Raw genomic sequence first — 16,746 nt, forward strand, 5'->3', positions numbered from 1 at the left:
AAATCTAATTTTAGAAAGATAGACACATTATTTTATAACTAAAACTATTGCAAAGTGTGCGAAAACTTTTATCTTATAAACAACACATTTCAGTTCACCGCGCGGCGAGGTAGCGTCAGCATACTTACACAAGTTGGAAGCGGTCAGCCGCTGCCTCGGGCGGGCACTCGACGATAAGGACAACCCCTGACCAAGCGCTCACTAGTGACCCTGGAACCCTGTGGGATCCCGTGGAACATTGTGGAATCCCGTGGAACATTGTGGAATCCCGTGGAACTTTGTGGAATCCCGTGGAACATTGTGGAATCCCGTGGAACATTGTGGAACTTTCCCCACTCGGTGCATAGCTGAGTTTAGAACTCTCGCCAGTGAGCCTTATTACCTCCGTAGAACTTGTACCGTTATGACTTATTAGATATTGCAATTTTTATGAAATCAGGTTCTTTATATTTGTGGTATTTTATACACTTAACTCGTATTGTAGTTTTCAGAATAGATGCAATTTAATTATGTCTCAAACGCACGAGCTGTGGAACATATTCCACTTGATGATCAATGGAATGTTCCACACTAAAGTAGTGGAACTGTGCACTAAAAACCATTGACACATTTTTTCAAACAGTGCTCTTCAGTGCCACTACAATTATGAATTTAAAATAATTGTATATTTATAGAACAGTGAAACATCACACCCATCGATTGATTGCAAAGATTTTTATTTATTTAATGTATAATTAAGTTTATTTGTATTCGTTACGTGCTAAATTGTCGTATATTAAGACGCACTTACGGTGCTAATGTAAATTACAATGGGTACTATTTTTAATCTCGGTTCATTCGATCTGATAATGTCCAACGCATTTCCTCACAAATTAGTATAAGTATTAGATTAGTGCCAAAACGTATTAGTTATTATTGTGTTACTTAATTTATTTTATTTTAAGTCGGTTATCTCTCCGCCTATGTGTGTAAGACGTCCGTTGCCTTATAGTCTAAGAGCTGGCCGCTTCGTGAATGTAGTACGAGAGATTGTTGGATTTTTCTAAGATAGAGTAGATGTCGTTGTATGAAAATTGTTCGAGCATAATTTTAGTATGTATAGATAGTAGGTACGTGTGTAGTGAAGGCCAGCTTCCGTACTAACTACCTTTGATATATGTTTTTGACAATTTATTTAATTCTTTTGACATTTAAATTGGTTCATTGGACAACATGTACAATATATAGATGCTGTTTATTTTTAATTTAAACTAGAATTATTATGATTGTCTAAGCACAAACCTTGCCATAATTGTTTTGATGTTTGAGGAGTGAGTAGACCGCTAATGGCTTGAATATTTGTATATAAGTTAAAAAAAACATGAATTACACAGGAATACTGTTAAGATATTTGAATAATTTAATTATGAATTTCAAGGAATTTTTCAAAGTAAAAATTTTGCGTTTCTCATTATTATTGTTTTTGAATGTTATTAAATTCAAACGATTGGTGGTTTGTCGCTCGTATAGTTTAGAGACGGACGCACGAAAGTACAAGTTAGGTTAAGTTAGCTAAGTCCGACCGATTCCGACCGATGCATTCTCGAACGTTCCGCGATATCGAGACTAGAAAATTATATTTTTATTCATTCATACAGAGTAGTGAGTACAATTCGAATAATTAATATAACTTTCTGTCTATTTTTCGTTAATTTAGTATTTGATGTAAATTTTTTAGTGTTAAGTTAGTTGAATTTTGACTTTGCCATAACTTTCCTAACAATAGACAATAGTAGAGTAAGCCAAAGCGAAAAGTATTACAGAATTATATAACAGTTTCCTGACGCGTAGATGTTAGGATATTGTTGTCTCATTATATAATTTTGTTGATCAAAATGACATAGTACTGTTACGTGTTTAAATTGTATACAGTTTTAATTTGTCGATGTAAAGCCCCTGAAAATCATGGTTTATCTTCCACCGTTTCTACAATCTACACTCAACGTGACCAAAGATACATTAGATGTAAGGTTAATTTAAACAAACACAGCCCAACGACAACTTAAACAATTTATTTCAAAATTTGACATCTGTCTAGTCACAGTTTCATCGTGCCATAACGCTAACTTCTTGTTGAACTTCTAAAATGAAATAAATAAAATGATATTTTGTAAAAGCTTTGTTTTATTTCTTCAACTCGCAGCGACAACCTTCCGTCTTGCACGGGACTATTTGTGGTAGGGAGCTCTGGGGACAAAAACAATACATTATTGCAACAAAATACGATCGAAATCAAGATTAATATTATATTCCTCTTTATTATTCTATACAACTTCCAATTAGAAAAACTCAGTATTGTATTTTGAAAATCTAGGTTAGAGTCTTAGCTCTAAAAAGCTTGCAATAAAAAACTTAAATGGAAAAACTAAGTATACCTTCTTCCTTTGCAAGCCGTTAGCTGGCGCTGCTCTCTTGTAGTCATCCACCGGTGCTTCTACTTTTGTGTTTACTTTAGACGAACCTGGTACAGCCTGTTATTTAAAAATGCTTTTTACTATCGGCTATTTTGTACAAAATATTGGACACGGATTTTATATCAATTTTCTTATTACAATAATTGATTTCTATGACGTGTATGTGAGCATTTCATAATTACTTCTGCTAATGGTGGATAACAAATCAATAGTCATTTTAATATGTAGTGAAAAGGTTATAATATAAAAAAAATCGGATGACAATTTCCAAATCTAGGGTACCAAGTTATAAACGTAGTTTTTATAGACGTTTGCCCAGTCGTCTTTAAGTGTCGCATGGTTTATTTTATAATCGATAACAAAACTACATTATGCAGCATTATACAAAAAAAAAATAATGTCAGTATCGTTAGAGGAATTAACAATATGTTTATACACTAGTAAATCATTATGCACTCACACTCGCAGTTTGCAAGCCGTCCCGCCTGGCCGGCCGCTTATCCCTGCCATCCTCATCCCCATCCCCCGCGCTCGGCGGCGGCGGGTACTCGTAGCCCGCGTCCGGCGCTGACTGGTCGCGCGGCGCGTACGGACCGTAGTGCTCTTGGAGCGACGCCGGGAGCGGTGGCATCGGGTAGAGCCGGTACTGCTTGCAGTAGCGCTGGGGGGATAGAAAAGATAGTTTGTAAAGTAGGCTCATTAATGAAGTACAATACAGTTGGACAAAAATTACGCTTAAAAATTGTCTGAAGCGAAACTCTGCCTACTTGTACAGGTTTTGTAATAAGATATTCAATAGACTGAACATTACTACCAGGAAATGAAGTGCCTATTATAAAAATGCGATTGTGATTCTACCGTCTTTTAGTACAGGAATAAAGAAATATCAAATCATGATTCGTTTTTATAACACATTATTTTATCAATTAAACTATTATAATATAATTCAATTTCAATATTATTGTACAGAACCAATTACTATAGAGCACTGATAGCACAGAATGGAAAATATAAATTAGAACAATAACTCAATCAATAAATAAATATTAGACTACATACATCAATAGCTTTATTCAACGCATGCGTGGGCCGCTGGTGCGCGCGCGCCTCCTCCAGCAGGCGCGCGGCGTGCGTCAGCAGCTTGTTGTCGGCCGCGCGCAGCTTGCTCTCCGCCAGCTCGCCGTAGAAGTGGCGGGTCTCTGCGCGCTCGCGGGCCTCGCGGTCGTCACGCTCTTTCTGATTTTGATCAATATTACATGTATTTTGAACGTACGTGTGTACTTGCATGTATGAGAAATAAATCATACAGATAATTAAAGCTCAATCAATTTTGGGAGCGAACACACTTAACATTTTGATAGTAAATAAATAGCGTTATTATAACTATGAGGTTACCAAAACTATTCGAAAGGATGGAGTAGTTTTGGGGGGCGATGTTACTCGCGTCCGTAGGTTTTAACTCTCGATTCCCTACACGTGTCCCCCGGGTTGTGCCAAACGAGTAACCGAACATTCTGGTGGAAGACAGTTGTCCCGGCTAGTTACCACCCACCCAACAAAGCCTTGCCGCCAAGCGATTCGTCGTGTTCCGGCATGATGTTGGGTGAAGCCCTTCTGGTGAATGGTTGGGTCTGAACAGTAGCTTTGCATTTAAGAACCGAATCCAGTGCAGCAGTGCTTTTCTGCATCTGGCGTCTAGTCTTGGAGGGTAGCGGGATCCGAAGAAACGGTTTACCGCTGGCCGACCGCAGGTTGTAGGGGGCCCAATTAGCGGGTTAGCCACCCGTGAAAGGCTGCCCCGCCGCCTGTGTATAATCCCGAGTTGGCTCCAACGTGCCGGTTGGCGACCGGATGAGAGGACCCGTTGGCAATATTCGGGGGGTTTCGGGCGTCCCCGCAGTCTCCAAACTAGACCCCATCAATGTAGATCCTGCCTGCATTCGGGTGGTTCTATATGCAAAGCCTCGTTCAACTTCCAACAGTTCCCGCCTATTCACTCTACCAAACAAATAAAAGTAAAGATGAAAAAGTCTCATAAAGGAAATAAGGTTTTACAGCGGCTGCACTTCCTCTCTTTCAAAGTGCACCTCACCAACATCCGAGGCTTGCACTCTAATCTACTTTCAGTCCATCACCATCTTGAGACAGAGAAGCCGCATCTACTATTCCTTACGGAGACGCAAATTAAGAACCCCGCTGATGCAACATACCTGAAGTATCCAGGCTATTCTATTGAATACAATTTCAAGCCAAAAGCCGGAGTTTGTGTTTATGTTCGCGATGATATTTGCCTTTTGCGTCTTCGTCAACTTGAAGAGCCCAGTTTTTCAGTCCTGTGGACAATGGTGGACATGGGCACTCATAAAATTATATATGCCTGTGTATATCGATCGCACAGTGGTGACTTTGAGACAACTAGGTTACTTAACTACCTCAGTGAAGCTGCTGATGTTATTGGAAGTCGGTACCCTGACGCAGAATTGGTTTTTCTGGGAGACTTTAACGCCTGTCACGCCGAATGGCTATTTCCATTCCAAAAGACCGACCATGCGGGTAGAGAAACTTTCAACCTTGCACTGACTCATAACCTCTCCCAGCTGGTTCATGAAGCGACACGTGTTCCTGACATCGAAGACCACACAGCAAACTGCCTCGATCTTCTGTTAACAACAGATCCAGACAGACACTCAGTATCAGTCACTGCACCATTAGGTTCATCTGACCACTGTCTGGTGAAGACTGTATCGAACTATCCTCCTCCAGACACTACCACCAGTTATAAGCGGAGAGTATGGAAATACAAGTTAGCAGATTGGGAAGAGATGCGTCACTTTTTTGCAAGTTATCCATGGCGACAAGTCTGCTTCTCGTCGTCCGATCCTTCCAGCTGCGCGGATAATGTCGTTGATGTTATTCGTCAGGGAATGGAGTATTATATCCCTTTCTCAGACGTTAACTTCGATGGCAAAGCTAAACCTTGGTTTAACTCCTACTGCATCACCGCAGAGAAACGGAAGTTCTTAGCTTATAAAGCCTGGGTCGATGCTCGACTACGCAAAGCTCCAGATCTGCGCTCGAAAAAGAGGGCATTTAATAAGGCCGCCAAATACTGCAAAAAGGTGCTCAAAAAAGCCCGATTCGACCGAATTGAGAGTATTGGCAAGAAACTGATAAGGTAAAAGCACCTAATACGGAGGTATTTCGCAACATTTGAAAGTAAGTATCAAAAATAAGCATTTGTAAGTATTTCTAAAGGTGCCAAACCACTTTATCGTTAAAAGTGGAACTTAAATTTTGTATTGCTGTTGAGTCTATGTTTATTTTCATAATATTTCTTATTTTAAAAAAATATTTAAATAGTCATGTCGATTTTCCCTAATACGGAGGTATGATTTTGGTCAGAGCCTAATACTGCGGTAGGCGGCTCCTAATACGGAGGGTCAGATATTATATACATTGAAGTTCCGTACAAATAATATTTGTTAAATAATAGGAATGTGTTAGTAAAGTAAATTGTAAGTTTTTTATTCATTAACCATTGGTTTGATTACGTTGATTCACTTTTAATGTGTTTCATTTATGCTTTTAGTTTTATCGGGAAAAAAACACGCATATCAAATAAGAATCCACAAAAAAAGACACAAAACTTCTTATTTATTTACGCAACCCTAAATCTGGTAATTTTAAGTTCTATGAAATAGGGCCGTAATAGGAGATCATATATAACCTAATACAGAGTTACCTGGAAATATCTACCACCGTAATAGGAAAACTACTCGTGTTTTTAATAATCCTAATTCTGACCCATCAAAAATTCGATAAACAAGAGAATGTAAATGCTTAATCAAATGATAACAGTTTTTTGGCTCAGATGTGTAAAACTCAAATCAACAGTTATACAAAATAAATGATTTGTGATACATTAAAATACACCTTCCTATTTTTACCCCTTCTAAGAAACAAACATTTTGTACTCAACCATTTTCATATTTAACTGGATTTCTAATTAAGAAAACATACCGCAGAATATGGTTTCTAATTTATCAGATTAATAATTATTCCAACTAATCTTGGAATTAATTCAATAAGTAAATAAAATTAAAGTTATAAACAATTAAACATGCCCAGTATTTTTCCTATTTCGGAGTTATGCCACCGTATTAGGATTAATCTATAAAATTTGTATCGTATTACGGCGGTATTTTATTTCTTATTTTTTGGGTAGAAAATGACTTACAAATATGAAACAAGCTATTTAAATAGTGAGTGTAATAGTAGGAAAATGCAATAAACAATACATATACAAACTTGAACGGCTTTTTAATACGAAAAACTTAGTTTATAAATATTAGTGTACTTACTTTTGTTGTTTCGCGTTTGTATGGAAACACCTCTCATGTCGATGCCGTTACACAGATTGATTGATCTTGTTGTGTTGTCTATGTGCTATACTTGCAAACGTTAGTTAAGTCATGGAGTAATAAATTTGGAATAAATAGCTTACGTTTTGGTGTACTTAAAATTTATAAAACAGGAATAAAACTCGAAAAAAGAAATACCACCGTATTAGGAAGCGATTTTGACTACCGCCGTATTAGGAGCCTTTACCTTATCCTACCCTTCAGGTAGTAAGGCTTTTTGGTCTCTTGCCAAGATTGTCGAGTCAAACTTCTGTCGTCCTTCACTACCACCGTTACTTAAATCTGATGGTTCGTTGGCACATAGAGCGAAGGAAAAAGCCGATTTACTGGCATCACTTTTTGCAAATAATTCGCGTCTAGAATCTGGTAATAAATGTCCACCAATAATTCCCCATTGTGACTCATATATGTCTAACATACATATCACACAAAAGACAGTTCTTAAAACCCTTCGTAATCTAGATGTGAATAAAGCCAGCGGACCAGATGGCTTGCCAGCGGTGGTATTTAAGAACTGTGCACCAGAGTTGTCTCCTGTCCTCACACGCCTTTTCCGCTTATCTTTAAAATCCGGAATAGTCCCCAAGAGTTGGAAAGTGGCAAACGTTCAACCTGTGCCCAAAAAAGGTAATCGTGCTGAACCCACGAACTATCGGCCAATATCAATAACCTCCATACTCTCTAAGATTATGGAGCGTATATTGAATGAACAACTTCTCGAACACCTAGAAGCCAACGACCTCCTCAGCGACCGCCAATACGGTTTTCGCAAAAAGAGGTCGACTGGCGATCTTCTAGCGCACGCTACACACCAATGGGGCGAAGCCTTGGAGAATCATGGAGAGGCGTTGGCCGTCTCTCTAGACATCTCCAAGGCATTTGATAAGGTTTGGCATGCTAGCTTACTGAACAAGCTTCCAGCGTACGGTATTCCCGATGTCCTTTGTGCTTGGATAGAAGATTTCCTGAAAGAACGCACGATACGTGTCATTATTGATGGTTGTTCATCAGATGAAATGACTATTAATGCCGGTGTTCCTCAGGGATCCGTCCTCTCTGCAACTTTATTTCTTCTGCACATAAACGACCTTCTCAAACCCAACATGTTCGGATATGCAGATGATACTACTGTTGTAGAGAGGTATCTGTCCAATGCCCAAGCATCCCAAATCATCACCAAATCCGAGCGGCAGGCCATGGTTACGCGTATGAACTCAGCCTTACAGGACGTCGCTAGTTGGGGTGACGCTAATCTGGTGGAGTTTAACGCGAAAAAAACACAAGCGTGTTTTTTCACTGCCAAACGGGCTTCTCTCCATCTAACTCCATCTTTCTGTGATGTACCGATCTCATTAACTGACAGCCTCGATCTACTTGGTGTATCGATTTCTGCAAGTCTCAATTTCGGACAATTCATCGAGTCCAAAGCCCATATAGCAGCCAAAAAACTTGGAATACTTGCTAAAGTGAGACATTACTTCACACCGGAACAGCTTTTAAAACTGTATCAAGCCCAAGTTCGGTCGTGTGTGGAGTATTGTAGTCATCTTTGGGCGGGTTCCGCCAAAACTCACCTTGGAGCTTTGGACTCCATCGAGAGGCGAGCTTGCAGAATTATTGCAGATCCCTCGTTGATTCGTCGTAACCTCCAAAGTCTGGATCACCGCCGACAAGTTGCATGTCTGTCGGTCTTCTATAGAATACATTTTGGTGAATGTGCGTCTGAACTCCACCACCTTATTCCACCTTCTCCATTTCTTTATCGGACATCTAGGCGTGGAATGGAACTCCATCCCTTCACAGTCGATATACCGCACACACGCACTCAGCGTTATGCGAATTCATTTTTCATTCGAACTGCGAAGGTGTGGAATTCTCTTCCATCGTCGGTATTCCCGGACCATTATAATCTGCAGCTCTTCAAGTCTAGAGTGAATAGGTTTCTTCTAGGCAGGCGTGCTCCTTCATAGATCACATCACCGCTTTACATCAGGCGGGATAGTGGTCAAACGCCTGCCTATCATGTATAAAAAAAAAAAAAAAAGTGCTTAGAATATATAAATCTGATGAACTATATATTTTCACGACTACGTACTTACATACGCACTGTGTTTCATTAGATCAAAAAAATTTCCCTGTGCTGTTTATTGTATTTATCGAACAAGGGATGTATTTAAAATGTAAGAGTAGAACACCCACGTGTCAATTTCTTATACTTTTTTTTTAAAAAAATGGCAAAGTTTAGGTGAATTTTTCATGAAAAATATTGAAATGTATTCTGAAATCGTAACTGTCTTAGATATTTATTTTAAATAAATATAGACTTATAAAGCATCTTTGGGCGCATATTATCCAGTTTTTATTTTTGGAAAACTACCTCCGAATACCGAGAAATATATTTTTTTCAGATTTTCGTTTTTATTTTTTTTCTCCCTAAAAACGCAAAAGTGCGGCTTGTCACTAGCATAGAATTATTGCTCGTAATAAGGCCTATCACTCATAAAACCACGCCGCACTATTGCGGTTTTTGGGAATAATACGCCATTTTCAAAAAGGTCAAAAAACACAACATAGGGTTGTCGCAAAAAGGTCAAACACGTTTTTTTTTTCTAAGTGTGGATATACAAGGAATAAAAAGAGATATAACTTACATACTTATCACATCGCAAGCCCGAATTTAAATATTAATTATAAATATATTATTTATTTATTTATTTAAATTTTAAAAATTTAAAAAAAATTAAAAAAAGGTTTCCCAAGCAGGTCATTAGATTTTATGTCTAAATATCTCATTTATTGTAATATGGTAAAAAATATAGTACAAAACAAAATAAAAAGAATGATGGTCAAATTTATTGACAACTCTTACACTATGTTTAGAAATTGGATATCTTCTAAAAACCGCAATAGTGCGGCGTGGTTTTTTTTATGAGTGATAGGCCTTATTACGAGCAATAATTCTATGCTAGTGACAAGCCACACTTTTGCGTTTTTAGGGAGAAAAAAAATAAAAACGAAAATCTGAAAAAAATATATTTCTCGGTATTCGGAGGTAGTTTTCCAAAAATAAAAACTGGATAATATGCGCCTAAAGATGCTTTATAAGTCTTTATTTATTTAAAATAAATATCTTAGACAGTTACGATTTCAGAATACATTTCAATATTTTTCATGAAAAATTCACCTAAACTTTGCCATTTTAAAAAAAAAAAAAGTATAAGAAATTGACACGTGGGTGTTCTACTGTTCTACATTTTAAATACATCCCTTGATCGATAAATACAATAAACAGCACAGGGAAATTTTTTTGATCTAATGAAACACAGTGATACGTTACAAACTTACAACATTTATTGAAAATGTAACTAATTGGTAAATGATAAGCAAGCAAAATATACATATTCTTACCCACAGTTTTAGAATATCTTCGCGATACTCTTTTATTTTTCTCTCCTTTTCCAGACGCAATTTTTCTTGGAAATCTTGATACAGCTCTGCATTTTTGAATCTGCCAACAGATTTTGGTATAATTTCATAGTTGAGACAGTGTCACTGACTGACCCACAAGTGTCACTGACACACACATGTCACTGTCCCAACCACACGTATCACTGACCCACACGTGTCACTGACACACGTGACACTTACCCACACGTGTCACTGACACACATGACACTTACCCACACGTGTCACTGACACACGTGACACTGACACACGTGACACTGACACACGTGACACTAACCCACACGTGACACTGACACACGTACATTATAGTTAAATTAATTTGAAGTGATACAATACCTGTTCATGATCTCCCACTGGCGCATGGTATTGAACTCGTGCAGGCGCTGCTGCTCGTCGCGCAGGAACTGGTTGCGGACCTCGATGCGCTCCTGTTTGAACTTCTCGCGTTTGTGTGCGTCCGCTTGGCGACGTGCTTCGGCACTGGCGATTTTAGTTTTTAATAAATGAAGCTTGCTTGTTTAAAGAATAATTATTTTAATTAAACCAACGAATAGTTTATTTATCTACAGATTAAATTTAACGGACTTTCTTCTACTGTATATTAAACACTAGCATAAGTAAAATACTTCGTCAATAAATCTTCTTTCGATCATTATTCACCATTTACCATTATATGTTGAATCTTCTAGCCTATATCACAAACTGACCCTATAGGAAATTATACCCGGCGCGGCCTAAGATGATCCCTATGACACTGACAGTTATTCTCAAGAGACAAACTTGTAATGGCGTCACCATTAAATTAGAAACTTAATGGAGGCGTCTAAAAATGGCATTTATTAATTTTTACGTAGCTTTATCCTATTACAATCATATTCCGTTGGAATTATAACAATCCTTATCATTTACGAGAAATTATATCAATCTGACTTTACGTTTACGTCCTTCAAAACTTACATCGTTGGCATTTATCGACTAGTGCGGAAAGTATTGATAAACAAATTTCGATAATGGAAACGAGTTCACATTTTTTCCATGCTTAAGCTATAGTTCATTCACTATTGAATGGAACAGAAGCTCGCAGCATACTTAATTAATAATTACCGTTCGCGTTAATTTACTTACCTATGATAATATAAGTTTTTTAGAAAAATTAAATGGGGGATTCCATTTTCATGATAAAATAATATACACTGTGTTAAACGGGTTAAAAATTACGAGAAAATGATAAGGTGTATTTTTATGTTTTGGAAAACTTTCGTTTTACTTACCGTTTCGTTTACATAATAGACGTTAAAAATTCATTTTATAATATTTGTAAAAACATGTTTACCGAGGTGGCTGAATGCAAACCACGCCTTTGCCTATAAAATAGTAAAGTATCGACACGATCCATCATACGAGCAATCACTAAGACGAACTGTCATAGGGATCATCTTAGGCCGCGCCGGGTATACAATATAAATATTAGAAAAATGCACAATCTCTCAACTTACGCGGCTTCCTTCTCTTTGATAGCTTTCTGTAAATTTTCGTGTTCTTTTGCCTCTCGCGCCGCGTCTCCGCTTTCGAGCTTCTGACTTATTTTTTCAAGCACACGCAACTTTTCCTCTTTCACCTAAAATATTATACTTCAATTTGATTAATTGTTTCGTGACAAATGCTATAAAATTCCAGTCAGTCAGTCAGTCAACTGGCTTAACCAGGAGATTAAAAAAAATTAAACGTGAAAATTATGCATAATGCAAATCTATACACTCACATTAAACAAACTAACCCACACTCGCATTTTTTTTAAGCTCTATAACAGCTTACCAATGCAAGTGCACTGTTACCGTAATATAGATTATCATCTAGTATCTACATGGCCATCATTAATTATTATTATTGTTTGCAAGTGTTTATTGTACTTATGTTTGAGAAAAAAAAAAATATTTTATCAAACACACTCTTCCAGTTACCATCCATTCAAATGCCTAAGTATATCTATCACACAGAGATGTTAGTTGGCTATAACTAACATCGCTTTCAGTCTGCTTGCGGCGCCTCTCAACCCTCGCGCGCGAGGCCTGAAGCACGGCAATGAGGCGGTCGTCCATGCTGTCCCGCGCGGCCGCCTCGCGCCGCCGCTGCGCCGCCTCACCGCGGGAACGCTCCATGTCCGACCAGATGCGCGCTTTTTCAGCTGCTTTCTGGTAAAAGTATTTTTACACGATTATTGGAGATGTAATAAGGATAGGCTGCAACTTACTTTTATGGACGAATACACCAAGATATCATGGAAATTTATTTTCTTCATTTAAGGATCACAAAAGCTATCACAAAAGAGATCGCTAAATACATTAAATTAAAAAAGATGACATAAGTATTTTCCTAAAATATTTAAAAATACTAGAAGTAGGTACTTACCTAACCTACAATTTGTTAAAATAAATTAAGTAGTTAATTAAGACCCGATATAACATATTATTACGGTCTACATCTCACAATTAAATAATGTTCACAAAGCAAATCTAAGGTGAACAGAAATAACTCACAAACTCCTCCTCAAACTTCTTCAATTCATCCATCTGCTCATCTGCCTTTAAATTGTCGATCTTCTGCAGCTCCAACTCTGTCTCATACTCGATACGGTTACGCTCTGCCACCTCATGAGCTCTATCATTATAATACATAGTAAGAAAACACTTAGAAATTTTGTTAATTATAGTACTTAACTGTTATTTAATTTCTAAAATGATCCCACTGAAAAAGTAAAAATAAACGGATTTGACAATTTTTTTATAGTGTCGCATCCGTTAACAAAAATTAATAAAAACTATACAGCAGAGTTTCAAAAGAGTATTAATTATTAGCTTAAATAATTAGACATTAAACTCGTAGACTTTCCTAATAAAAATTTAACATAAATACACAATATAATTTTACTCACTGCTCAATAATTTCCTTCTGGTGTTGTTTGTTGGCTTCGAACCGCCTCTTCTTACGCAGTTCCATTAGCTCGTGCCACTCTTTCGCTTTCCTGACGATGTCATCATCATCCTTCCTTTTTTGCTCATCCCTCATTCTCTTTAGTTCTTTATTGAATTTTAATTGTTCTTCTCGCTCTTTCTGAATAACCGTTTCTAAGACAGCACTAAAATAATGCAAATTATTAGCATTATGCTCGCGACTTGCTTTACGTTATAACACAGAGACAGGATACGAAGTTAAGCTTATAAAAAATAAATAGTTTTCTAATCTTTTAACAAGGTTCTCTTACATTAAAAAAAAATATTAATCTTATTCTAATCTATGAATCGAAAAGTTTCCGTCGATTTGGTAACGTCGGTTCACTGACCCACACGTGTCACTGATCCACACGTGTCACTGACCCGCACGTGTCATCGGACCGCACGTGTCACTGACCCACACGTGTCGCTGACCCACCCGAGTTACTGGCACACCCGTGTCACTGACCCACCTGTGTCACTGACCCACCCGTGTCACTAACCTACACGTGTCACTGACCTACATTTGTCATTTATATATAAAACTAGCAGTCCGCCCCGGCTTCGCCCGTGGTACATATTTACGTTTTCTCTACATAAGAACCATCCTCGTACTTCAAGGAATATAATAAAAAAAAATAATTAACGCAATCGGTTCAGCCGTTCTCAAGTTATGCGCTTACCAACACATTTTGGGATTCATTTTTATATAGGTTTATTGAATTTATCTACTTAGGTGTGAAATCCGAACAAATAGAAAACCAATATAAATTTTTATTTTCCTTTTTAAATTATCTATATTTTGAACGAAATTATAAAATTATCCAATACCTCATCATATATTCAATCCCAATACTTACGATAACAAAAGTTTCGGCGCGTCCTTATTCTTGAACACGGTTTCCCGCGCGCTGTACATCAGCTCCCGCTGCTCCTCTCGCTTCCTCTTCAGGTACTGCTGGTAGAACTTGCTGTTAGCTGCTTCTGCCGCCTCTATGCGTTCGCGTCGTAACTCTTCATTGCGCTTGTTTACGTTCTGGGGATAACTTTGTTGTTATATTTAGTATGCTCCAACTTCGGGATCAGTGCAAGTTTCATCATAATTGATTCAGTAGTTTTTGAGATAGAGGCCTAAATAAACAGTAGGTATTCACGGGGAAAACATCGTAGCAACTGCTTTTACGCGCCTTCAAACGACAGAAGTTGGTTGGTTTAATTTAGTTACTTGTAAGTAACTTGTTTTAAAAAAAATTATTAATTATACAGGACAACATTACTTAAATCTTCGCATAAATAGGTACTATTTTATGCAGTAACTTTCCTTCTTATAATATAAAGACAAATTAAATATTAAGTATGTACAACATTCACCTCCAAAGAATTGGGCCAATTTTTTGTCATCTCTCTACTAGCCTGGTCGAGATAACGAACATATTCCCTGCGACGGGTCACTTCCGGATCCTCGCGATTTGTGTCTGTCCATCGAGCTATGCGAGACCATTCATCTTTTGTCATTACAATTGGCATATTGTCTAAAAGAAACTAACCCCTAGTAATTATTATAATAATTATAAAAATAGTCACATATAATAGTCTAAGCAGTAACTATGTTTTCAATAGTAGTCAATATTGTGTGAGATTGTTTGGTCGATATTTTATACCTGCTGTTGTGACGGTTGCAGTATTCAATGTAATATTAGTAATTAACTTATCATTTATTTATTAAAAATAATGTAATGGAACAATTTATATTTGTATAAATGTGTATCTAAATATTTTGCACTTTTCTTGGAAGTGACAGAATAATAATGTGACCAATGTGACATGTTTTTTTAAATATTAATGTACATTCTTTTCTTTTCATCATAATTATATTCTGTTTTATGGCCATAGTTACAAGTCTCTTAAAAATTAAAATAAGTCATAGAATAGAAAATTTCTTATCTAATATATTTCTAAACGAAAATTTATATGAGTGACATTTGTCATTTTCGTGTCATCGCTGTCAAACCGTGGTAATGTCAATTAGTTGTCAAATCGGCACTATTTACGTCAGCCACGTTGGAAGTGCCAACTTGGTGTTTTTATGGTAAATAGTGCAATATTTTATGAAATTCAATCAATTTTTAATAAGAAAATATCCTATATTACATCAGCAATTTTATAGAGGATAAGGCTCTATTGAAATTATACAATTTTCGTTTTAAAACGGATATTGAAAACTGTGACATAATTCTGATGTTACCGTATTTTGGGTACTATATCGTTGTTAATTAGTGGTTTATTGTAGTAAAGTTGGTGCATCAAGATGAAGTTGAAGGAACTGAAGAGGACGGTGAACGTGAGCTGGTCGCCAGCGGAGCATTATCCGACGATGCTGGCGGCCGGCTCGGCGGCCCAGCAAGTCGATGCATCATTTAGTTCAAACTCCTATTTGGAACTTTATTCGTTGAATTTAGAAGACCCGGGTCTAGATTTAGAACTGAAGGCGTCTTTACAGACCCAACACAAGTAAGTAATTATAAATTTTCCATACAATTCTCATTAATTTTGTCTTGTTCGAAGACAATTCATATTTTATGCATTTAAGCATCAAATAATATTTTTACATATTATAGTAATAACAGGATACCAAATTTAAAGAGTATTCATTACTCATAAACATATTTTGTGGCAAAAACAATAATTTATTATGTAAATGAGGATAGAATACAGAATGCACAAATTTGACTAAAAGCAAAACACAATGTAACTTGTTTTACTTGTTTTCATTTGAATACATTTATATTAAAATGCTAAGATGTCCTATCAATTTTTTATTTTTATTCACTCTAAGAAGCTAATAAGCACTATTCATTACCAGTTTCAATGACCTATGTTTTATATTATCCAAATTTTTATATACATGGCCGTTAATTACCACCCATATGAGTGAGTGATTATATGAATGAGTTTTACTAGAACACAAGCATTGATAAAGTTTTTTTTTTCTAGATTTCAAAAAATTGTATGGTCAGGAGCAGGGACCATAGTTGGAGGCTGTGATGGAGGTCTCTTAGAGTTTTATAATGCAGAAAAAGTTCTGAATAACTCGTCAGATGCACTCGTTGGAAGTAGTACAAAACATAGTGGTAAGTGTGTGCATTTTGTGACCAAATTGAGACCATAATTATATATTACAATTATAGCTAAAAGAAAAAATACACTTTAATCTGTTAGTTAAAGCTTAAATTCCATTTTGCATTCCAAATTTCCATTCCAAATTTGACATATTTTTGTCATGGGTGTCATTTTCATGGTTTTTGGGGTAGCTATTAATAGCCCGTTCAATTTAAACCAAAAAATGAGGGAACTACTACATAAAGTCCCAACAGGCTGAATTTCTGTGCAGTTGTTGAAAACATAATTATAAACAAT

At 36.8% G+C, this 16,746-nt stretch overlaps 3 protein-coding genes across 4 annotated transcripts in view; 2 read left to right on the top strand and 1 right to left on the bottom strand.

Moving 5' to 3' along the window:
* LOC123698245 (golgin subfamily A member 4) overlaps window positions 1–2,155 on the top strand; it is a 56,790-nt gene extending 54,635 nt beyond the window's left edge. Inside the window, exon 37 of the mRNA XM_045644825.1 lies at window positions 94–2,155. Coding sequence (XP_045500781.1) covers window positions 94–190 — 97 coding nt within the window. The 3' untranslated portion in view covers window positions 191–2,155. The remainder of the gene's footprint in view (window positions 1–93) is intronic.
* On the bottom strand, window positions 2,036–15,018 carry LOC123697948 (calponin homology domain-containing protein DDB_G0272472-like). The gene is made up of 13 exons (XM_045644525.1): window positions 14,991–15,018; window positions 14,701–14,861; window positions 14,190–14,365; window positions 13,272–13,475; window positions 12,877–12,997; window positions 12,361–12,531; window positions 11,836–11,957; window positions 10,676–10,819; window positions 10,283–10,382; window positions 3,513–3,689; window positions 2,914–3,114; window positions 2,415–2,510; window positions 2,036–2,226 (listed from the first exon to the last, which is right to left on the bottom strand). The coding sequence occupies exons 2-13, from the start codon at window positions 14,854–14,856 to the stop codon at window positions 2,164–2,166; spliced, it is 1,731 nt and encodes a 576-aa protein (XP_045500481.1). The 5' UTR covers window positions 14,857–14,861; window positions 14,991–15,018; the 3' UTR covers window positions 2,036–2,163.
* Window positions 15,019–15,365: 347 nt separating this feature from the next.
* LOC123697949 (protein transport protein Sec31A) overlaps window positions 15,366–16,746 on the top strand; it is a 33,528-nt gene continuing 32,147 nt past the window's right edge. For both annotated transcript variants that reach the window (XM_045644526.1, XM_045644527.1), the window contains exons 1-3: window positions 15,366–15,418; window positions 15,620–15,840; window positions 16,324–16,460. In XM_045644526.1, coding sequence (XP_045500482.1) covers window positions 15,638–15,840; window positions 16,324–16,460 — 340 coding nt within the window. In that variant the 5' untranslated portion in view covers window positions 15,366–15,418; window positions 15,620–15,637. The remainder of the gene's footprint in view (window positions 15,419–15,619; window positions 15,841–16,323; window positions 16,461–16,746) is intronic.

Source organism: Colias croceus, chromosome 15, assembly GCF_905220415.1.
Source record: "Colias croceus chromosome 15, ilColCroc2.1".
Taxonomy (NCBI): Eukaryota; Metazoa; Arthropoda; class Insecta; order Lepidoptera; family Pieridae; genus Colias; species Colias croceus.